The sequence below is a fragment of the Pogona vitticeps genome, chromosome 2, assembly GCF_051106095.1.
Source record: "Pogona vitticeps strain Pit_001003342236 chromosome 2, PviZW2.1, whole genome shotgun sequence".
In the NCBI taxonomy this organism is placed as follows: Eukaryota; Metazoa; Chordata; class Lepidosauria; order Squamata; family Agamidae; genus Pogona; species Pogona vitticeps.
Window position 1 is genome coordinate 290,581,995 of NC_135784.1, and position 23,815 is coordinate 290,605,809.

A 23,815-nucleotide genomic window follows, 5' to 3' on the forward strand; every position below is an offset into this window, starting at 1 on the left:
CTGGGGGAGGCGTTGCAAAAAAGAGTCCCCTGAACTTTGAACCCCGCCCGAAAAGAAGCGATAAACAGGCGAGGTATAAATACCAGCGAGTTGCAGCCGGCGGAGCAGAATCGGTTTCTTCTCTTGCGTTGGTCTGGTTGCAGCGGCGGGGACGATCGGCGAAGGGCGAGGTCCCGGGTAAGTAAGCAAGCTCGTGGCTGTCGCCCCGTCCGCGTGTGCTGAATAGATCGAGGGTGTTGAAAGCCCGTGATTCTTGCACGTCTGAATCGGAAGCTTGCGAGTACTGGAGAAATCGCGGTTTCTAAAAACTGCGCCTTAGAAACTTTTCGTCTGTAGCGGGTCGTCCAGGAGCAATACGTCTGTGCACAAAACATTCGAGAGGTTTCAGTGCTTTGGATCCTGGAAAGGCTGATACAGGAGTCACATATATTTTTTGAAGGGGCAAGGGATGGTGTTCCTTTGCCGTTTCGGGTACAGAAAAAGGCCTCTCGTATGGGAAACGTTCCAGCGCAATCCTATGCATGTCTATGGAGAAATGAGCACGACCTGGGCTCAGTAACGCTTACTCCCAAGTGATTGTTCATAGGAGAGCAGGTTTGACACCCCGGGTATAACGCTGTGGATTCTTCCCATTTTTGCAAAATATTTCTGTTCGGACAGACTTCTGCATTCCGTAGAATTATCTTAGGCTTTGCAGGTGGGAAGAAAATACGTGGTGTGCTAGTGACCACGGTTTGATTTAAATCAAATCCGTCTCAATGACGATTTATACAAAAATTTGATTTTTTTGGACGATTTAAATTCAAAAATCATATTTTTTCTTTAAATCGTTTTGTTTAAATCACTGATTTTTTATCCAGCCTGTTAAGTTATTTTCAAGATTAGGGTTTTCTAGAAATGACAGGTAGACTTTTAGCCGGTTTTAGGTTTTATTGAAGTGTGTCAGACTAGGTGTTGAGAATCAGAGGAAAATAAACTGCCATTAACATAGCTATTTTACACATAGCTACTCAGATTCCCATGGATTTACAGTACTTCTGATTAAATGCGTGTCAGATTGCAGCTGGATTTGTACACATTTAATCGGTTTTCCCTCTTTCTGTGCAGTCCTTAGTGGGACTTGCTTCTCAGTAAACCTGCGCAGGATCAAGCTTAGCCTTTCTGTTTGTGCACCATAGGCTGTTTCCCTCTTCTAGTCTTCAAATGAATTCCTAGAAACAAAAGTTGGCTCTGTGCCCCAAAAAAAGGGAAGCTCATTCCAGAGTGCTAGGGAAAAAAGTACATTTTTTTTGAAAGAGGATGATGTTATTTTACAAACAAGGAAAGCTTGCACACTCTGCATCGGTTAGCATTCATTTTGAGTGTGTTTAATTCAAATTGATTTGTTTGAGCTGTAGTTTTAACCTTTAAAAATCAAGAGTAGAATAGCAATGTGTAAAAAAAAAAACTCATAATGGACAAGATCCTCTGGGACTTGCGCTTCTATTCCAAAGAAGTTGCACCCAGGTTAGCAGTAGAGTGGTAGCTTGTGATGTTTTCTAGACTTCTTTCCCTTTAACTTGTCTTTATTGTTTTGCAGCTGAAGCCCAGCCATGTGGGTTGGGCTGGGGCTTGCCCTGGCTCTCTGTCTCCTCCCAGGAGGAGGGACAGAGAGCCAGGGCTCAAGCTCCCGTTGTAAAGAGCCGCCGGACTGGCAAATCGGAGAGCAGAACCCAATGTTGGACGCCAGAGGTTCTGTGACGGTGGTGGCCCTTCTCCAAGCAAGCTGATACTTGTGCCTGTTGCAGGCTTCTCGGTAAGGGCAGTCCAAATTTGTGGCTGTGTTTCATTGCGGAAAAGCCCAAGTTTGCAGTTGCACCTTGCTATGTACACACGCTTGGACCGTTTTGTTCTTGAAAAGAAAGTATCTGCCTAGATTTGGTGTAATAAAATGATTCTTCAGATTTCAAAAGCCTTTACTTGCCCATGATTCCTGGAACGGGTTCCTGTTACTGCTGTGAAGTTATTTTTGGCTCCAGAACAGCTGTTTTCTCTGTTTGGAATCCATATGGCTGTTAGTCATGTGAATACTCTTCCTCCTCTCATAAGTCTCTTTGTACATTTTTGAATTCAAGCCAGGAGCCAGAGGTTGAGTTCTGAAAAATTAACTAGCAAGAGTCCATGCTGCAGAAGACTTAGTTCTTTCTATGCTTGATTTCTAAGAGTGGTCTTATAGACCAGATGGGTGGGGTACAAATCAAATAAATAAAATAATGAAATAAATAATAAATAAATACATTTACCAAACGTGGGATTGATTGCCAGTCTGGGCTGCAGTCAGCTTTGCAGCCAGAAGGAGATAATCACTTTTTAAAAACAGAGATATTTCATGCAAACAGTTATCAGTCATCAAACAAAAGCAAGGTGTCTTGCAGCTTTTGCTAGACTGCAAAATACTACTGGAGGACAATCAGCTTTTTAAGCTAGTATTGCTTCTGATTCCAAAGTTGATGTCTTTGTTTGGTCTTGTGCTATTCAACTGGATGCTGCTGTGACTGTCTTTCTGTTTGGTCAGACTGAGGGAGTATTGAGTGGCTGAAGGTCACCAGTGTATTTAATTACTGAGTGGGGCTTTGAACCAGAGTCCCACATCCTAATCCAACACTGACTGCTACACTGGACCTGGTTTAGCCTGTGTGGGACTGGAGCCCTTGCATGTGGGAACTGAAATGTGTTAACACCTGGTAATCTGCTTCCTGACAGCACAGGCAACCCCGGTGCAACCACTTCTAAAGCTGAGATGGGGATAAGCATTCTGCATCAAATTGTACATAAAACGTCAGTGCCACTGTTTTACAGCAACATCCTGGAAGATGATATACTGTCAGTGTACTGCAAGCAATAATGGCATGTTACAGATTTTGAGAAACTGTGTTTTTTTTATCCAAAAGACGCAAGATATTTCTAAAGGAAAGCACACTATGCATAAAATACACATTTTTATATGAAAGCTATTCTGAAAAAGAAACGCTACAAACAAGAATAGAGAGAGAAACAGCTGAGATCAAATGTATTTACATGATGATCACTCATATAAAAGGACTGAATATCAGTTAAGGTTTCTTTAGTTACTACAAAGTGTAATATTTATGCTGTTATCTATTATTATTTTCTTCACAACTGCCAGATCCATATTTCAGAACAAGGCTCAAAGGTAGTCATTCTCTGTATTAAAACCCACTGTTCTTGTTGTTTCCTTTAATCATATTACTGTTCACAGTTGGTCTTTAAAGTTTCTCTCTCTCTCTCTCTCTCTCTCTCTCTCTGTGTGTGTGTGTGTGTGTGTGTGTGTTTCTTTGTCTGCATTTGCCTAGTTTTGTGTCTCTTGTTGGAATGTTTTTAGAACTGAATACCAAACAAAGGTTATAAATTATGTCATGGTGTGAAATGCAGCCAGATTCTTGGAACCCAGCATGAATGTCTTATGGTGTTAATCTCTGTTTTTCACTTCATATGCCTGAAGACTGGGCTAAAATGGTCCACGAAAGCTTACATTAAATTACAATAGTTAGTTTTTAAGGTGCCACCATGCTTTTGTCTCTTTTTTTTTGTCCTTTTGTTGTTGCTTAATATACTTGCACAGACTAACATGGCCATCTCTTCTAAGACTACATTTTTCTCTTTATTCCTGTTAGACTGGAAGATCTGCGACTGAAGCTGGAGAGTGATGGGTTTACCAATATCTCCTTTATTGTGGTCAATCATCAAGGATACCATTCCCGGCTGAAGTATCATCTTCTAAGAGAGAAAGTTTCAGAGCACATTCCCGTATACCAACAGGATATGCAACAGCCTGACGTCTGGAAAACTCTGAATGGAAATAAAGATGATTTTCTGATCTACGACAGGTCTGTCTATAAACAGGATACTAGGAAGGAACAGATCAAATAGGTTTTCACTTCCTTATGTAAATAATCCCACTTGTTAGATTTTTGGCCCTTATATAGGATTGGATGCACTAGTTATTCTAGCGTTGCAAAAATAAATAAGGATAGATGGTGAGTGCAGAACCATGATATAATTCAGAAAGTTAAAAAAAGAGGTGAATTTGAAATCATGAGGGAGATAAAAGTTCTTTTCTCCTTGCCAGTCACTGCCTCTAGTAAAGAAGGAGTTCAAAGAGCCTCTCCATGCAGCGGAGAACCCTAATATTTCAGTATCATCTCCAACTGTGCAGAGAAAACTCCATGTGTAACAAGCTTTTCTCTTCAGATACAGTAGTCTCTTTTCCCTCTGGGACAGCAGCACACGGGGTGTGGGGCTAGAACTCTCCCTGTTCACTCTTTGAAACGAGTTCTTTTTTAAAAAAAAAATAGGGCTAAAGGCATAGCTCAAGGTGAACAGAAGGTAAATGTAGTTCAAACTCTGCTGGTACATCTCTGGGCAGCTGCTGTACATAATATGAATTTTGAGCCCTAATTATTTAATATCGGCATCAACAAAATGTTTCCCTCCTCACAAACCAGTGTTGCATTGCTGACATGAAGGAGGTTTGGGATAACTAAGATTTTTGTGCAAAAGGACTAGGTACACAGACAGAGTCCTGGACTCAGATTTCTGTAATTCTAAGTGCATGCCTTCTACATAGGCTCTGGTTGATAGCTCTTCAGATTGAAGTAAAAAAACAAAGTAAATATTTCAACCCTGAAATTGGTCCACTCCAGTGTACTTTGTACGGAACACACTTGACAACACTGATTAAACTATGTCTAAGCTGTGATTTAATGTGACTGACTGCTTCTCCATACAAAATATCTTCTGCACAAGGAAAACTGAATATCCCAGAAATTTTAAGCCTAGACAGGTTTGTTATCTCGGGTCTAAGTTACACAGTTCTGTTAACACAGCACTGAGAACAGAGCTTGCCAAGCAGCACTAATGGAAGAGAATGGTTTGATTTTCTGTTATCATAATCAAAGCAGATCCCTCCTTTCTGTATTGGATTAGCACAGTAGTGAAGTGTTTGCAGTTGATTTTAGGGACCACAACAGACCACAGGGAATGAGAAATGCATTTTTCAGTGGACTTCATGAATGTGTATACTGTACTTTTATTAACACTTGAGCATCTCTATTATTAGGTGTGGCCGTCTTGTGTATCACCTTGGCTTGCCTTACTCTTTTCTGAGTTTTCCATATGTGGAAGAAGCCATTCACATTACATACTGTGAATCCAAGTGTGGAAACTGCACCCAGCTGGTATGTATTTAGGGTTTTTTTTTTCTGCTTTCCGTGATATATATGAGGATATGTGTGTGAAACAGAATGTGAAAGAATTTGTCCAAAGCTAAAACTAATGTTTTCAAAGGCCTGAAGAGTTCAGAAAAGCCTGCTTTAACTTTTTAAGGTAGTGACATTACATCTTTTTTAAAAATCAAGACTACGTAGTGCCGCGGATTTTCCAGGACCATATCCCTTTAAATAACAGCAAACAAGATTTCTTTAAATAAATGCAACTCACAGGCAGTGTTTGCAGCTTTGCCATAGACTGTAATACTCATTATGCTGAAGTTTTAGTTACCTTTAAATTAACTTCCTTAGTTTTTTTACTCTGATGTAAGGTTTTATTTTAAGATGACATATTTCATCTATAAGAATGTGTTAAAATTTAGCAGGCAGACATATAAAATCCTATAGACCCTTATATGCTTGTTTTCTGAAACTGTGTACATTTCAGTTTTCTAAATGCTTTCCTTTCAGACAGCAGAGGATGAAGAATTATGCAAAAACATATCAAAGAAAACAGATGAAGAGGCAGCTGAAGCTGTACCTCCTCCGTCACCACAGCACCATCATAGACATTATGGCCATAGACCTCATGGCCATAGACGTCATAACAACAGAGACCAAAACAAAGATAGTCAGGCAGGGAGCCAGGTTGTAGCCAGCGGTCCCTCCCAGGGGAAGAGGCTTTGACGAAAAGGAAATGCCATCTGCAACCGACAGCTGAACTGAAACTGGCAGCAGCTGACAGGGTCTGCATCAGGCAGCTGATGCTGACACTGTCGGCATTTGCTGTTCGAAGATCTGCGCAGCGTTGCCTCCTGACACTGTCGTGGAGAGCTCCCATCTTCCTGCCGGTGACACGGGCAGCTGTTGGCAGAGAATGTCATTGAATCTTGTCAGTGACGCCTGCCGACGGCTGCTTGACGGTCACAAGCAGCAGATGAGCTTGAAACCACCGATGTCTGACAGTGAGCAGGGAGGGCGGAAAACTGAGCCTGAAAAACAATCTAAACATCTAAAATTTAGACTGCACTTCATGACCATGCAGATACCGGTGCCATCAGATTTACCATACTAATTGGAAAGACTTTCCAGAAACAGCAAACGGGAGTTAAAACTACAATGGAGGAGTAGGATGACTGTAATTTTTGTGTTGGGTACTACAGTATTATGTAAATGTTTGAGAGGAAAGCAACCTGCAGAGTTCCATCTGTAAACCAGCTGAGTCAAACTACTTGAGTTTCAGCTCTGTTCAACTGCAGTTGCTTAACATATGGGAGTTGTCTGGGTTTGGTGACTTGACCTTAACAAGGAAGAACTCCCTCATTATAGTATGGTATTGTTTTTCAGTGCTAGTTGAAAGTGTTTGCAGTGGTTTGTTAGCTTGTCTTTTTGGTTTCCTTTTCTACCATTCTGTTTGAATTTATGAAGACAGAAGCAAAAACTATAACCTAGGGGCTTCTGTTGGATTTATAGCAACCATGAACAGAGGAGGATAAGAAAAGACATGTTAACTAGCTTTTTAAAAAGATTTTTTAAGACCAAGAAAAAACGTGTAACGTATGAGCTTTTCTCACATAAAAATCAAGTCACGTAATGATTAAATTGCATTATAGAACGTGGTGCACATTTAAAAACTTGCATATGAGCAATATTCTAAATAATACTTTTTCCGCTATAAAGGGATTTGCTAGAATGCCCAGTTTTGAAGTAACAGATTTGAGAGACACACATTTAACTAAATCTCCCACAGCAATTCGTTTTTAAATTTTTTTATGTTTTTGACATTGCATTCTCAGGCAATCCCATTAAAGCTAAAGATTACAGTAATTTTAATTGGGGTTGAAAGTAAAAATGGAGCAGGGTGGAGTGGATATGTGCAAATTCCATTAAAAGATTGAGACCCAAAACATATCTGCTGATCAGTCTTAATCTAGCTGTCCGCAGTTCCTGTTGATTTGTGATCTCCTTCTAGGGCTGGCTTGTATTTCCTTTTATAAAGATTAATAAATGTGATATGTCTTTTTTTTATAGCTAGGTAGTTCCATATCATGGCTACATTTTATCTATCTGAAATTAATTTCATTCTAGTATGATGTATTTCGAGGATTCAGAGAGAAAAGAAAATGTTTTAACAAAGAGGAACTGTTTAGATTGTGTTTGCCATTTTTTATGATGGTTTAATAGGAAAACTTATGCTCCTACAAAACCTGAATTCTTTTATGGTGAACGCTTATAAGCACGAAAGTAGTTCAGAATATAACTGGAAAGCTTGTGAATGGAGAACCAAAAAAGAGAGTTTTTAATAAATGAAAAAAGTTTTGTCAACCCAGTGTGGCTTTGTTACATTTCTTCTTTACGTTGCTTGTAGTATTTTGATGTAATTCCCACAGCTGGAGCTGTTTGAGGTGTGAATCTTGACTTCTACCAAGCTGTTGTTCCAACTCTTTGATGGTATTGTGGAGAAATTCAATTTCCTTATTCTTTTGTTCTTCAAGGTGTTGTAGCTTCTGCAGAAATTCAAGTAAACATTTTGTTACTGTTGAAACTGTGGTGGGAGATACAGTACATGTACAACAAAAGTACCATTGCTGTTTTGGCTTGGAGGAGTGCTATACAGCAGTGGTCCCCAACCTTTTTAACCCCACTGACTGGTTGGGGAAGGCGGGGCAGCCCCTGCAGTCATGCGCATGCACGAAGGAGCGTGCACTCTCTCGCAGGTGCTCTCGTGCGGATGGGTGCGTGCAAATGAGCGAAGGAGCGGGGGGTGCTTGTGTGGGCGCGCGCACACGTGCACATGTGCAAAGGGTGGCACGATTTTTTCCAATGGCTCTGCAGATCGCGATTGGCTAACCACTCCTGGCAAGAGGTGGGAGGACAAGCCTTGCTGCAAGGTCAAAGAGTGGTTCACAGATCGCGATCTGCAGAGCCATTGGAAGATTCAGGGCAGAGTGGTGAGTGGACTGTCCGGCCCCGGGGGACTGGAACTTCATTATTGCCACCTGTTCAGGGATATATGAATACCCCCATCTCTAGTATAGATCCTTTTTTTAATGAATGATGAAGCCATCTCTGGCAGGATTAGGCCAGCTACAAATTCAGAGGCATTAATGCACAGGTGAAAGAGCAAGGCACAACACTGAAACGCTGTCATTTGAAGTACCCTGTATTCAAATATTTAATGGAACACCCAAACAGATACTGTAACATTTAGGAGATGCTGGAGAACATACCCTTCTGTAGATATTTGCTGTAGGATTGGAATGTGGTTTAGGTGTTTTGGTTTGAAGTTTTATCATCTTAGCATTGAACTAAAAAAAAACCAAAAATGATTAAGAATTTGATAAATCTACTAAACAAAATATTCCCATCCCATTTATGCTGTTCAAATAATAACAAAGCACTATGTGAATATTGGATTAGAAGGTGAAGACGAATACTGTATTTCATTTTAAAAAATTTAAATCACGATTTAAATCAATTTGATTTAAAAAATCATTGATTTTTATCCACCCTTGTAATGGTCAAAATTTTGGGAAGAAGTCAAGAAAAAGGTCAAGCACTCGATGAAACTGAATGTGTAACCTGCCAGAGGCAGCTTGTGGGTGAAGGGAATGTTTTAGCTGAAAATTAAGGGTAAAATACTCTCCTTCCCCCCTCGCTTGAACCAGAGGCAACCTGTGCTAGAAAATAAGTAACAAATCATATGGTGGGATTTACATCTAAGTAGACATCCGTGGGATTGAGTAGTAAAGCTCTTGAGAGTATCAGTAGAAATGTACAATACTGTGAAGCACAGCAACATCTAAAATACTTTTCTTTCACACTACCTTCTCAGAGTAGACGAGAAAACATGAAATGTGATCAACATGATTCTAATATTTAAATCATACATTTATTTACTTAGAAAAAAGTCCTATAAATTTCATTAGAAATTATTTCTGAATAATATAAAATAATAAATATCCTGAGAATATTATCAATTCTCCATTAGAACAACTGATTCTCCATAAAATGAGAAACCAGAGGTGACATAAACTATCGAGAGAGGTTCTACACCCTAACCTAATATGCAGAAGAGGTTTTAGTTGGTTCAATAACTTTTCTGTGTTTGAAGGAAACATACTTAAAAATCTAAGAACAATAATAATTTCCCCATCATCATCAAGATGAAGTGTTTCTGGCACTTTAGGACAGGTGCATAGGTTTCTTCCAGAACAAATAGACTTTAACCCTACACCTGAAATGTCCCTACTCATGTTCTAGTCCTATGTCAACAAAACAAAAGTTCTGCACAGGAGCTGATGTAAAAGTCACGAGCTAATCGCCGAGTTCTAGGGCTTACCTCTATCTGCAGTTTGATTATCTCATTCTGTTTCTCCTTTTCTTGGGCTCTTAGTTGATTAGTTAGTTCTAAAATCTTTATGTCTCTCTTCTGTATCACTTGCTTAAATTCTTCCTTGCTTGCTTCAACTAATAAATGAAACACAGATTCATTAATTTAATTAAATGGGTTTCAGAGAGGTGAAATTGACTAAAGAGCAAACAAAATATTCTAAAAGGGCGCGAGAACAATTCTCTTATCAGGAAAGATTACAATATGTGCTTTTTAGCTTATTAAAGAGGCAGGCAGGCACACACCAGCTTTATTCATGTGAAGAATATAATTGGGGCAGAGAAGGGATCATTTTGCACTTGCAGTTGCTAAACAATTTGTGAAACACTTAACTAGGAAACTTTTACAATATGTTTCACATCCTAATTCACCCTCTGCCTACTGTGCTCTGCAGGGTGTGAATAGAAAACCTGAAATGTCTAACTTACTAGAAGTGAGACTGAACAATGACAAGTTTAACTTGTGAAGCATACAATGGGTTTTATATGCATTTTCTTTTTGAGACTGGAAAGGGTATTTAACTTAGTTTTTAGGCATATAACTTAATACTTTGATATTAATGCCTATTACTGAAAATGATGTAAGTGTACCCCCAGATCTCAAAGACGGCAAACACATGCTTACATTTTTTGTTCATGTCAGAGTGAAACTTGGACTGGGAAAGCTTATGTTCCTCTTCTTTTTGTTCAATTTTTCTCATGAGTCTATCAATCATATTCTTATATTCCTGTAAATAATTGAAATCAAGAAACCTTTTTGGAACAAGAAGCTTTGCAATATGGCTCAGGTAATTATTTTTTACAAAATTGTCCAAACCCATTTTATTAGTGAAATCTATATAACCATCAGAAAGTTTACATTTTATTTTAGAAGTTATTAAGTTACTGAGTTATTCAAACTCCTTAGAATCCAACCTGATTTGGATTAATACTGATATAATCTATAAAAGAGTAATAATGAAGCCTCATTCACAGATCAGATTACAATGCAGGCTCAGATGTAAGTGCTATTGAGTACAATAGGTCTACTTCCATTTAGTAAAAATGTTTAAGTGTATTCACTGTACACCAAGTATACCCTTTTTACTCAGAAGAAAATCTCACTGAATATAATAGGTTGTACTTCATAGTTAAGCATGTTTAAGCATGTATAGTGAGTGCAGCTTTAGGTGTAACATTTGAACATAAGAAGAGCCCTGCTGGATAAGGCCAAGGGCCCATCTAGCACAGCTTCTCACAGTGGCCCCACCAGATGCCTCTGAGCAAACGAGACAACTTGATACCTGTATCCTGATACCCCTCCCCTGCATCTGGCATTTTGAGGTACCTTCATTTTAAGCTTGGAGATTATACATCATGGCTTGTAACCTGCGATGGATTTTTCCTCCAGAAATCTGCCCAATCCTTTTTTAAAGGCATTTAGGCCAGATACCATCACCATATCCTGTGGCAAGGAGTTCCATTTGGATTTAGGTTAATGTCAGTTTCACACTCCCAAACTTGCTTTCTTCTCCATAAAGAGCAACCCAGTCCAACTGCCAGACGCCTGACCAGAAAGGAAACACCACCTGTCTTTATCCATCAACTACAGCATGGGACGGGGAAAGTGCAGTCCTCAGGATGGTGGACCGTAGCTCCTGCCAGCTGCAGTCAGTGGGCTCAAGGAGGTGAGGAATGTTTGGAGCTATAATCCAGTGAGAAAAATGAAAAGGTGATATATGGCCTAGAATTACGAAGTTTAAGGCCCTGGCCCTGACACTCAGTTTCTTGGGTCTGTTCTTCAGGCCTCAGGCAACTCTAGATTTGGAGCTCCTTATGGCTTCAGAACATGCTATTTAATAACCTTTGAATACTAATCTTTGAACTGAAGAGCTGGAAGGGACCCCATGGATCACTGAGTCCAGCTCCTCTCAAGGAGGCACAGTCGGGAATTGAACTCCCAACCTAAGCCACTGAACTATAGACATAGAAGCACTTTTGCCTCTTGCTTACTCTAGACTAGCGTTCCTTGGCCTCTAAACAGGAAACATTGCCCTTTAATTGCATCACATGTCTGCACATTCTCTGTGATATACGCACACCATTTTGTCTTTGTTGAAGTGGCTGTCCCCTCTGACATCACAACAGCCTTTCCCTAGGTCCCTGGGTTGGCCCTGAAATTCAAGGTTATTGCAGCTCTAGTTGTGTTATTTATACTGTTTCTAAGCAGAGGGGCTCAGGTGCTTTGCTGCTGTTGTTACATGCCATCGCCTCCTACTTATTGCAGCCCCATGAATAAGGAATCTCCAAAATATCCTGTCCTCAACTGCCCTAGCTCACCACTTCATTTGGCACGGACAAGCCACTTTCCTCTGTCTTTTCTTCTGCCCTTCTTGGTTTGTGTGTTTGGTGTTGTAGTTTGTAATCCTGAAGGCAGGCCTTCTCTTGCCACTCTCCCCTTCTTTAATATTAGTACCGGCAGCTCTCAAAGATGTTTGTCTGACAAGTGGGACCACAATATGCCATGTTGATTGTTTTGCTATTGTTTTTTCCTGTAGATTGGTTACAACGTTCATTTGCTATACAAACAGCTTGCAAGTTCAGGGAAACAGATTTTAAAAAAGAGGACAAGGTTCCTCTGCTTCAATAGCTGTGTAGAGAAAATTTATCCAGGTATAACTTGCATTAAATCCTGCAACTGCAGATGTTTCCTCTTCTAAGCAGCTCAAGATAACAGGGTCCTTGACCTTTTCATGCGGTCACCTGCTTTTGCCTGGATATGTACAAAACCACTTGGCACTGGTCCTTCCCTTGCATGTTGAATTGTAGTTTGTACTCTTGTAATTTATTACCACTGTGTAAGCATGTACACTTTGTGAGAAGTCTACTGCAGCAACTGCTACACCACCAGCCACAGCAGGTGATGCATTCTCGCCAACAGTGATGCAATGTATTCATTTTTGGGATATTTCTGATATTTTGGACAGATTATGGTTGCAGATGAGATTTTTTAAAATAAACTTGCACCAATGGGGGTGGGACAGCCCACACAATGTCATAATCAGCACATGTTTTTTGACTGTCTTTTTTCTTACCAGAAAAATAATAATTAAGGAAGAAAAGATGGAGTAATTACACAATGACTTTCCTACAAGCCTCCAGAGGAAAATACCTCTATAGTCAGAAATACATGTTTGTGATGTCCATCAGAGACTTTAAAACCAGTATTTGAATTTCTTTGTATCATTAACAGGGTTTAAGACAATCATGATGCCTGCAAAGTGATTCACACGAGTAAACTTACAATTATAACAATAACCCCAAATTGGAAAACAGATATAGTACATTATACCATCTCCAATAGGGAAAGTTGTGGTAGTTTGAAGACTGTATGAACCATCCCACCTGTTCATGAACCTTCACTTTTTCTTCCAAAATATGTGCTGTGTTCTTCAATCTTTCATTTTCATCTGTGAAAGGAAATCATTATGAAATGATTTGAAAGAAAGTCCTTGGAGGATCACCATCAAGTTGGAATCAGCTTGATAGTCATAGTTATTAATTTTTTAAGTCTTATCATTGACCATTCTCCTCAGGTCTTGGAAATGAAATGTGGTGTCTCCCTTTATTGGACCCTGATTAGGCCTCATCTTTTCCTCCTGTTGGGAGCTCTGCCCACGTTGGGAACTGCATTCCAAATTTTGTGTTCCAGACCACACAGGAAGAGCTTCTTGGTACATATTAAAGCAACTCTTACCAGCACTGCAGGTAGGTACACACATCCCCGTTTTCTTACCTCTCAAGTTACACTGGCTTTCAATAGTTTGTTGAAGACCCTTAATCACTTTGTAGAGTGCAACACATTCTTTTAAAAAGAAGAAGAGACATTAGTGCATTTGATGTTATTATGACATTTATTTTACAGTTTGTTACATTTGTAAATCACTTTTCTCTCAAGTGAGCTCAGGGCAGTGTGCATGGCCTTCCTCCTCTGTATCTTATCTGTGGTTCTGTCTGTTGCCAATTTTATCCAACCCTCTGAGGTAGACGTGGCTGAGAGAGGGATTAGCACTAGATCACTGAACAGGTTTCACAACACAGTGGAGACTAGAATCTGGATCTAACAAGTTCTAATCCAAATCTTTAACCATCACACCACACTAGCTGCTGCGTTCTAGAAATGAGTAATTTTTGTGGTGTAATGAAAATATAATGCAGGTTTCAATATTACTTGTATTTCTAGATTTTGCTCATTCAAAATATTTTCCGTATCATTTTTATAATTTAAACTTTCCTCAATATTAAAATAATTTATACAGTAAAGCAATTTTACTTTTAAAAAAAGAAAAGGTTGCATAGTCAGAGAAACAAGCAAATGCAGGAAGAGATTATACCTTTAATCGACCATTAAGAATATAAAACAATAAATCAAACAGCAAATTTTCAATGATGAATCATCTTCTTCAAGGCTGTGCATAAAGTTCTTCCAAATTTATATGGTGTTATTAGAGATGGGGGTATTCATATTCGAATATCCCCTCACAGATAATGAGGGTCTGCCCCCTCTGGGGCCAGACTGAATATTCACAATTCTTCCACTGCTGCGTGCTCCACGGCCCCTTCCTATCGTTCCATTGCTTGTGATGGATTAGCCACTCAAGGTTCAAGTTCAAGTTTATTGTATTGGCTAATAGCCGTCACAATTGTTTAAAAAATACAAATATGATCAAGTAAAATCATGATTAAATCACAGACATATAAAATAATAAGAGACTCTTCATATCTGGGATCCTCCTGCACAACTGATTGCGATGGCACTCAGGAAATTAGCGCGGATGTTTCTGGCCGCTTTTGCAAACAGCACTGTTCTGTATGTACCATATGGATCACGGTCCAAAAGTAACCTGACCACCTTTATCTGAAGGCTTTCCTCCTCTAGGGCAGCCAAAATGTTACCCAGGAACTTTTCTCTGGGGTTTTGATACAGCTGACAGTTGAGTAAATAGTGGACAACATCCTCTATCTCACCTGCTCCACAAATATATAGCCTTAGTTGCTTAGGGACATTCATGTACCTGCTGTCTAAGACAGTGGTTGGCATGGTTTGGAAACTGAGTTCTGTGAATGCGATTCTCAAGGAGGTAAAAGTAAGTGTATGTAAGTATTGCGCCCTTGAGTGGTTTGTTTTCACAGTTGGTGGACTGTCAACCAATGGACCTGATGCTTCTAGATCGAGAAGACCCCAGGGACAACTCAACCACCAGGCATACACTGAAATCACCCATTAAATCTAATGTGGCAAGAATTATTGTTCCTGCATCCACAAGATCTAGCCCTGTTACTAATCAGACTCCAAGGGATTTGCAGTTACAGCTTGAAAGTGAAAATGAAGCTTTAGTGAAAGAGGCTCTGGACAGCTTCACGTCTCTCCCATGGGAAAAGCAGGTACTGACACTTAAAAAGATAGAGGTGGTAAGGCAGGAGCTTGTGACTCTCCTTGAAACTCGCCATCCCAACATTACAATTCAGGCTGAAGTACATCCAGAACCAACACCCCCTGCTGATGATCCCAACAGAACGGCTCCAACTCCCAGTGCTCACTTTCAGTTCTGTCATTGAACATTGCTGGGTGGCAAAATAAGTTGGTGAACCGGGAGTTCGGGAAATTTCTTTCAATGTTTTATATCCTTTGTTTGCAGGAAACCTGGTTAGTTGATTCCACTCCCCTGGTGTTAAATGGGTATACCCCCATTTTTGTTTTCCACTCTTAAACCATCTAGAAAAGGGAGAGCAAGAGGAGGTTTAGCTATTTTAGTCTCCGTCAAGTTGGATGTGGAGCTGGAAGTCATTTACTGGTCTGAAAGTAATTTTATTCTGTCAGTATTGGTAATGGGAACATGGGATGGAGGCACTAATATGCATCAATGCCTACTGTTCACTGATAAAACAGAAAATCTCACCTCTTTCTGGAATGAACTGGAAGAAGCCATAAACCATTGCAAATTCCTGCACCGGAGAGCAGCTATAGTTTTATGTGGCGACTTTAATGCCAGAGTTGGCTCTGGCTTAACTGAGATGGTAATCGATTCAGACCTAGAGTATAATGAACCCTTCCTATTTGACCAGTTTTCTTTGGATAAAGTCTTCAATAAACAAGGTAGGAAGCTAGCCGAGATGAGCCACTCTGTGACCTGGGAGAGAGGGTCATCATCCCGCCTTCTGCCAGGACTGGCTAATCTATTATAAGCAACAGAGTGAAAGGAAGGCTCCGTAGAACTTGCAGCAGAATCATGAATGGCTGGTCTGGCCCCAGGGGACTGGACCCTCGTTATCTGCACCTCATCTCTCTGTGTGTGTTTAGTCGTTTAGTCGTGTCCGACTCTTCGTGACCCCATGGACCAGAGCACGCCAGGCCCTCCTGTCTTCTACTGCCTCCCGGAGTTGTGTCATGTTCATGTTGGTTGCTTCGCAGACACTGTCCAGCCATCTCATCCTCGGTCGTCCCCTTCTCCTCTTGCCATCACACCTTCCTAACATCAAGGTTTTTTCCAAGGACTCTTTTCTTCTCATGAGATGGCCAAAGTACTGGAGCCTCAGCTTCAGGATCTGTCCTTCAAGTGAGCATTCAGGGTTGATTTCCTTTAGAACTGATAGGTTTGTTCTCCTTGCAGTCCAGGGGATTCTCAAGAGCCTCCTCCAGCACCACAATTCAAAGGCATCAATTCTTCGGCGGTCTGCTTTCTTTATGGTCCAGCTCTCACTTCCATACATCATGACAGGAAAAACCATAGCTTTGACTATTCGGACTTTTGTTGGCAAGGTGATGTCTCTGCTTTTCAAGATGCTGTCAAGATTTGTCATCGCTTTCCTCCCAAGAAGAAGGCGCCTTTTAATTTCAGGGCTGCTGTCTCCATCTGCAGTGATCATGGAGCCCAGGAAGATAAAATTTGACACTGCCTCCATATCTTCCCCTTCTATTTCCCAGGAGGTGATGGGACCAGTGGCCATGATCTTAGTTTTTTTGATGTTGAGTTTCAGACCGTTTTTTGCACTCTCCTCTTTCACTCTCATTACAAGGTTCTTTAATTCCTCCTCACTTTCTGCCATCAGAGTGGTATCATCTGCATATCGGAGGTTGTTGATATTTCTTCCGGCAATCTTAATTCCGGCTTGGGTTTCTTCCAGTCCAGCCTTCCGCATGATGTATTCTGCATATAAGTTAAATAAGCTGGGGGACAATATACAGCCTTGCCGTACTCCTTTCCCAATTTTGAACCACTCAGTTGTTCCATGACCAGTTCTAACTGTTGCTTCCTGTCCCACATATAGGTTTCTCAGGAGACAGATAAAGTGGTCAGGCACTCCCATTTCTTTAAGAACTTGCCATAGTTTGCTGTGGTCCACACAGTCAAAGGCTTTCGCATAGTCAATGAAGCAGAAGTAGATATTTTTCTGGAACTCTCTGGCTTTCTCCATAATCCAGCGCAAGTTAGCAATTTGGTCTCGAGTTCCTCTGCCTCTTCGGAATCCAGCATGTACTTCTGGGAGTTCTCGGTCCACATACTGCTGAAGCCTACCTTGTAGGATTTTGAGCATAACCTTGCTAGCGTGTGAAATGAGTGCAATTGTACGGTAGTTGGAGCATTCTTTGGCACTGCCTTTCTTTGGGATTGGGATGTAGACTGATCTTTTCCAATCCTCTGGCCACTGTTGAGTTTTCCAAACTTGCTGGCATATTGAATGTAGCACCTTGACAGCATCATCTTTCAAGATTTTAAATAGTTCAACTGGAATACCATCACCTCCACTGGCCTTGTTGTTAGCCAGGCTTTCTAAGGCCCACTTGACTTCGCTCTCCAGGATGTCTGGCTCAAGGTCAGCAACTACATTGTCTGGGTTGTCCGGGATATCCCAATCTTTCTGATATAATTCCTCTGTGTATTCTTGCCACCTCTTCTTGACGTCTTCTGCTTCTGTTAGGTCCCTCCCATTTTTGTCTTTTATCATGTTCATCTTTGCGCAAAATGTTCCTCTAATATGTCCAATTTTCCGGAACAGATCTCTGGTCTTTCCTTTTCTGTTATCTTCCTCTATTTCTTTGCATTGTTCATTTAAGAAGGCCCTCTTGTCTCTCCTTGCTATTCTTTGGAAGTCTGCATTCAAGTTTCTGTAACTTTCCCTATCTCCCTTGCATTTTGCTTCCCTTCTCCTCTCTGCTATTTCTAAGGCCTCGTTGGACAGCCACTTTGCTTTCTTGCATTTCCTTTTCTTTGGGATGGTTTTCGTTGCTGCCTCCTGGACAATGTTACGAGCCTCTATCCAAAGTTCTTCAGGCACTCTGTCCACCAAATCTAGTTCCTTAAATCTGTTCTTTACTTCCACTGTGTATTCATAAGGGATTTGGTTTAGATTATACCTGAGTGGCCCAGTGGTTTTTCCTAATCTCTTCAGTCTAAGCTTGAATTTTGCTATGAGAAGCTGATGATCAGAACCGCAGTCAGCTCCAGGTCTTGTTTTTGCTGACTGTATAGAGCTTCTCCATCTTTGGCTGCAGAGAATATAATCAATCTGATTTCGATATTGCCCATCTGGTGATTTCCATGTATAGAGTCGCCTCTTGTGTTGTTGGAAAAGAGTGTTTGTGATGACCAGCTTATTCTCTTGACAAAACTCTATTAGCCTTTGTCCTGCTTCGTTCTGAACTCCAAGGCCAAACTTCCCTGTTGTTCCTTTTATCTCTTGGCTCCCTACTTTAGCATTCCTGTCCCCTAGAATGAGAAGAACATCTTTCTTTGGTGTCAGTTCTAGAAGGTGTTGTAAATCTTCATAGAATTGTTCAATTTCAGTCTCCTCAGCATTGCTGGTTGGTGCATAAATTTGGATTATTGTGATGTTGAATGGTCTGCCTTGGATTCGTATTGACATCATTCTATCATTTTTGAGATTGTATCCCATTACAGCTTTTCCCACTCTTTTGTTGACTATGAGGGCTACTCCATTCCTTCTACGGGATTCTTGCCCACAATAGTAGATATGATAATCATCTGAGCTGAATTCGCCCATTCCTGTCCATTTTAGTTCACTGATGCCCAGGATGTCGATGTTTATTCTTGCCATCTCCTGTTTGACCACCTCCAGCTTCCCAACGTTCATAGATCTTACATTCCAGGTTCCTATGCAGTATTTTTCTTTGCAGCATTGGATTTTCCTTTCACTTCCAGGCACGTCCACAGCTGAGCGTCCTTTCGGCTTTGGCCCAACCACTTCATTAGCTCTGGAGCTACTTGTACTTGTCCTCCACTCTTCCTCAGTAGCATGTTGGACGCCTTCCGACCTGAGGGACCCATCTTCCAGCGTCATATCTTTTAGCCTTTTGTTTCTGATCATGGGGCGTTCTTGGCAAAGATACTGGAGTGGCTTGCCATTTCCTACTCCAGGTGGATTGCGTTTAGTCGGAACTCTCCACTATGTCCTGTCCGTCTTGGGTGTCCCTGCACGGCATAGCCCATAGCTTCTCTGAGTTACTCAAGCCCCTTCGCCACGACAAGGCAGCAATCCATGAAGGAGATGTCCCAAGCAAGAGGCCATTTTAGCTTCTTAGCTGGAAATGGGTGCAGTCTGCAAAAGGCCCCTGGAGGGAGAAGGGGACAGTTTCCAGGCCCTCCTCAGCTAGTAGCTTGGAATTTATAACCCATTTTAAGGGACAGTCATGCCATCTGAGCCCCCCATTAAATTCCTCCTTTCCACCTGTTTTAAATTCAGAGAACTTCTTTTTAGCTAGGGAAGGAAAGAATGGCTAGAAGCATGGTCTGTCTCTAACAGAGTTGGGATTAGGTATTTAGTTAAATCACCAGGAACAGTCAATTTAAGCCAGATTAAAGCTAAATAAATAGTTTTACCTGGTGGATGCTTTCTTTCATATCAGCCACATGGCTTTGGGACCTTAATAACAGCATATAACTTGGGAGCTACCCACAAGAACCTGATGCACAGCCTTGAGGAAGATGATTTATCATCAAAAGCTCGATTTCTTTAAATATTGTGTTCATGCTTTCACGGCCAGGATTAAATTAAATATTCTTAATGTTTGATTAAAGGTATTACTTCTTCCTGCATTTCTATTTACAGTTATTCTCATCTATCAAGTGCTTGTAATTTCTAGTAATGAACACAAGATGGAACTCTGGTATCTTCATATTTTCAGACTACAGTTATTTCTAAATGATCAAAATGTTGAACACTGCTTTACACAGGAAGAAACAAGCAGCAGGATCCAAAGTAGGACAGAGAGGCATTCCAATTAAGATGGCAAAGCACTTCGCTTCCCTTTTTACCTGCTGGCTGCATGACATTGATCTAAATCAGATGAATGGTGTCCAATATTTCATAGGCAAATAAATCAGTTTTAATAAATCAGTTAAAAATAATACAGTTAATCAACAGAGTGTTCTTTAGCCAGCCAAAGCTCTAATGACCATAAATATTAAACAATTTCCTCTGCAATGGAAATTTTGTTAAAATAACTGGATTGTTTATATATTATAAATGTTTTTGGAACTTTGTTTCTCCAGAAAGATCTTTGAACTTGTAAGAATTTTGCACATATGCTACATTGTCAACTTAAACAATTTGCTTAGTCACACCTAGAAATAAATTTCCCTAGTTCATAGACATTTGCTAGACTGGTTTGTAAATATGTGTCACATAAATTGCAATTATGGGATCCTTTCCCTAAAGTTACTAACTAAAGTAGTTCATTTGTTGTCCACTAGACCTCGGACAAATTTCTTTTATCAGTATGTTAAAAAGTTGGCTTGACGGAAAACAAATCCTCCAAACGATATAGGCCAAAAATACTATTTTAAAACTTTATCACTTTATTGTATATAATTATGAAATTGTTATTCCTAGAATTCTTAACATGAACCCAATTATTACATGAATAAAGCAAGTAAATAATTGGAAAATAAACAAAAGGAAAATAATTTCCTTTTGTTATATTTTTATTTGTTGTTTCATGTGTTTGTAAGCCACCTAGAGTGGTTGCAAGACCAGACCGGCAGGATATAAACAAACAAACAAACAAACAAACAAACAAACAAACAAATAAGTACTGTGGTGAGTACTGTTATGAAGGGAGAAAAAAGAAGACCAGCATGAGAAAAAAACATTCAGTCAGAGAAGGAAGTCTAGAGCAGTAGGGTAGAGAAGGAACTAGGGACAAGAATCTTATTGGCAATTTGCACATGTGTAAGTAGAATATAGAATATATAGTAGAAAATATAGGGACATGGTGGTGCTGTGGGTTAAATCTCAAAGCCTCTGGGCTGTAAGATTGAAAGATCAACAGTTTGAATCCACGCGATGGAGTGAGCTCCCATCATTTGTCCCAGGTCCTGCCAACTAGCAGTTCGAAAGCATGTAAAATGTGAGTAGACAAATAGATACCACCATAGTGGGAAGGTAACGGCGTTCTGTGTATAGGTACGCTGTCCACATAAATAGTGGTGGAGGAGTATCAAGTAGTGTAGTTCTAGTACTGGCTTATGTTGGGCCTCTTGCTCTGTATATTGCTGAACTGACAATGAAGTAGACAAAAGAGGATGTTTTGGACATACAGTCTATTGGCTTGTAACAATCAAATGTCTTCTGAAACTAATTAAATTAACTTTCATATAGTTAAATGTGAAAATAAAGGGTTACTTTTCCAAAGGAACTGTAACAGCAACTCCATTAGGGGAGATTTGCAACTGTAACTTAAATAGGTGTTTTTTTTTTTTAATGTTCCAAGGTCCAGTTACGGGTTGGCTTGGGCACAATCTGGTTAGTAAATTATGTTCATTGCTTGTCAAAATATGGAATTCTTCAGTCCCATCCTGGCATCGATAAGTCCAGGAGAATAGCTGCCAATTTAAAACCATTTCTTGCTACCTCCACCCAGTAGAACTGAAATATCAATTGACTGCCAGACAATCCCAGTATGTTGACATTTTTAAAACTTAAACTCAGGACATTAAAAGTATACAGATGTCTTTAATATATTTTAAATATTTCTATTCCACCCATTTTCCAATCCTGCAAACAACATTCAGAGAAACTAAGTGGGAGGAATGCAGTTTTCAAGCCAGCAGGTTAGAAGCCAAGGGCAAAAGTAGGGCAAGAGGTCTAGATCAGTGGTTCTTAACGTGGGCGATAATGCCCCCAGGGGGCGATTTCATTTTTCAGGGGGGCAGTAGAACGAAGAGGGGCGGCATGGGGGCGTTGGAGCAGAAGGGGGCAGTAGGGGGGCGCTGGAGCAAGCCAAACCTGTGAAGATGGCTGCAGCCTTTTTACAGTGTGCATGAATATATATTTTCCTCCAATTTTAATTTAGTTTCAGACTTTCTGTCTTGAAATTTTTAGTTCCTGCATTTGTTTTTATGCCCTTTTTATATTTCTTTTTGCGTCTTACAATTCACTTGCAACTAAATCATTAAATGTTACTTTTTGGGGGGCATTTCATTTTCTTGGAATTTAATTTTGTTTTCAGGGGTCATTGGATTTAACTGTCTTAAATAAATAAATAAATAAATAAACAAACAAACAAACAAACAAACAAACACACACACACACACACACACACACACACACACACACATACATACATACATACATACATACATACATACATACATACATACATACATACATACATACATACATACATACATACATCATCACCGCGGGGAGGGGGGCGATGATAACTTCCTCAATGGCTCAAGGGGGCGTTTCTTTCAAAAAGGTTAAGAACCACTGGTCTAGATCCTTGCTTCTCCAGAGATTGTCTTTGTCTTTGCAAATGGATTGTCCTAGGTTTGGCACTGCATCATGTTTACCTATCTTGGGACCAGGTACTTTGAGGGCCACATCTCCACATACAACTGCCTACAAGTTTGAAGTTCTTTGGGGGAAGCCTTTATCTCAGTCCCACACCTTAATTGGCATGTTAGGTGAAGACTCAAAAGAAGGCATTTTCAGTGGCTTCTCCCAGGCTGTGGAACTCCCTTCCATGTGAGGCTAGATTGGCTCCCTCCCTACTGTTTTTGTACCAAATACCTCTCTCCTCAGTCACTGATTGGGCTCCAGAGAGAGTTTTTAACAGGAGATATGGTGCTTTACTAAAGCTCTTTTTCATGCACCCATGTCTTTTTCTCTGTGTGTTTTAAAAAATTATTAGGTTTAATGGTCTTTTTATATTACTATACAGTATGTTTCTGTGTGGAAGTTAGTGTAGCGGGTAAAATGTCAGACTAGGAGGGTGATCAGAAGGTTGGATAGGGGTGTGTCTGATCACACTGGAAATGGCTGCTTTAAAGCAGTGTTCCTACAATCTCTTTTGAGTTTTATAGCAGCCAGGTAACCTGTGACTCTGCCACATTTGCATAAAAAGGTATTTTAAGAGGGTAAAAAAACATTAAAAATAGATTGTTCAAAGGTAAAGGTAAAGGTTCCCCTTGACAATTTTTGTCCAGTCGTGTTCGACTCTAGGGGGCAGTGCTCATCCCCATTTCCAAGCCATAGAGCCAGTGTTTGTCCGAAGACAATCTTCCGTGGTCACATGGCCAATGCGACTTAGACACGGAACGCTGTTATCTTCCCACCGAGGTGGTCCCTATTTATCTACTCACATTTGCATGCTTTCGAATCGCTAGGTTGGCGGGAGCTGGGACAAGCAACGGGCACTCACTCTGTAGCGTGGATTCGATCTTACGACTGCTTGGTCTTCTACCCTGCAGCACAGGCTTCTGCGGTTTAGCCCGCACCACCACCACGTCCCTCTGTTCAGAATATAATTCTAACCTAATATTTAATGTGACAGTTGAACTTGCATCTGGGTAACCAGCTTCAAAATTTGTGGCTGAATGTTTGTTAAAATCACTCATCACCACCCATGACAGTCCCTTGAAGGGCTCTGGGAGGTGGAGGTAATGAGGGTGCGTAAAATTTGGGTTTTATTGGAGGAGAGTGAAGAACATGGGGGGGATTGAGTTGAGGGCAAAGTATCCCCCTCCTCCAAAAACCATTATAACCTACCAGAAAACATTTTGCAACCCACTTGGGGTTTATAACCCACAGGTCAGGAATCCATGCTTTAAAGTATATCACTTATGGCAGTCACCTCTCTTAAAGAGACCCTT

The 23,815-nt window shown here is 40.4% G+C and overlaps 2 protein-coding genes across 2 annotated transcripts in view; one reads left to right on the forward strand and one right to left on the reverse strand.

Moving 5' to 3' along the window:
* The first annotated feature begins 42 nt into the window (after window positions 1-42).
* Window positions 43-7,592, forward strand: SELENOP (selenoprotein P). The gene is made up of 5 exons (XM_020783628.3): window positions 43-177; window positions 1,580-1,795; window positions 3,675-3,887; window positions 5,120-5,237; window positions 5,739-7,592. The coding sequence occupies exons 2-5, from the start codon at window positions 1,593-1,595 to the stop codon at window positions 5,952-5,954; spliced, it is 750 nt and encodes a 249-aa protein (XP_020639287.2). The 5' UTR covers window positions 43-177; window positions 1,580-1,592; the 3' UTR covers window positions 5,955-7,592.
* CCDC152 (coiled-coil domain containing 152) overlaps window positions 7,025-23,815 on the reverse strand; it is a 23,785-nt gene continuing 6,994 nt past the window's right edge. The window contains exons 3-8 of the mRNA XM_020783621.3: window positions 13,435-13,503; window positions 13,044-13,108; window positions 10,285-10,387; window positions 9,610-9,737; window positions 8,498-8,575; window positions 7,025-7,774 (exon numbers count right to left, since the gene is read on the reverse strand). Of these exons, the coding sequence (XP_020639280.3) occupies window positions 7,589-7,774; window positions 8,498-8,575; window positions 9,610-9,737; window positions 10,285-10,387; window positions 13,044-13,108; window positions 13,435-13,503 (629 nt within the window). The 3' untranslated portion in view covers window positions 7,025-7,588. The remainder of the gene's footprint in view (window positions 7,775-8,497; window positions 8,576-9,609; window positions 9,738-10,284; window positions 10,388-13,043; window positions 13,109-13,434; window positions 13,504-23,815) is intronic.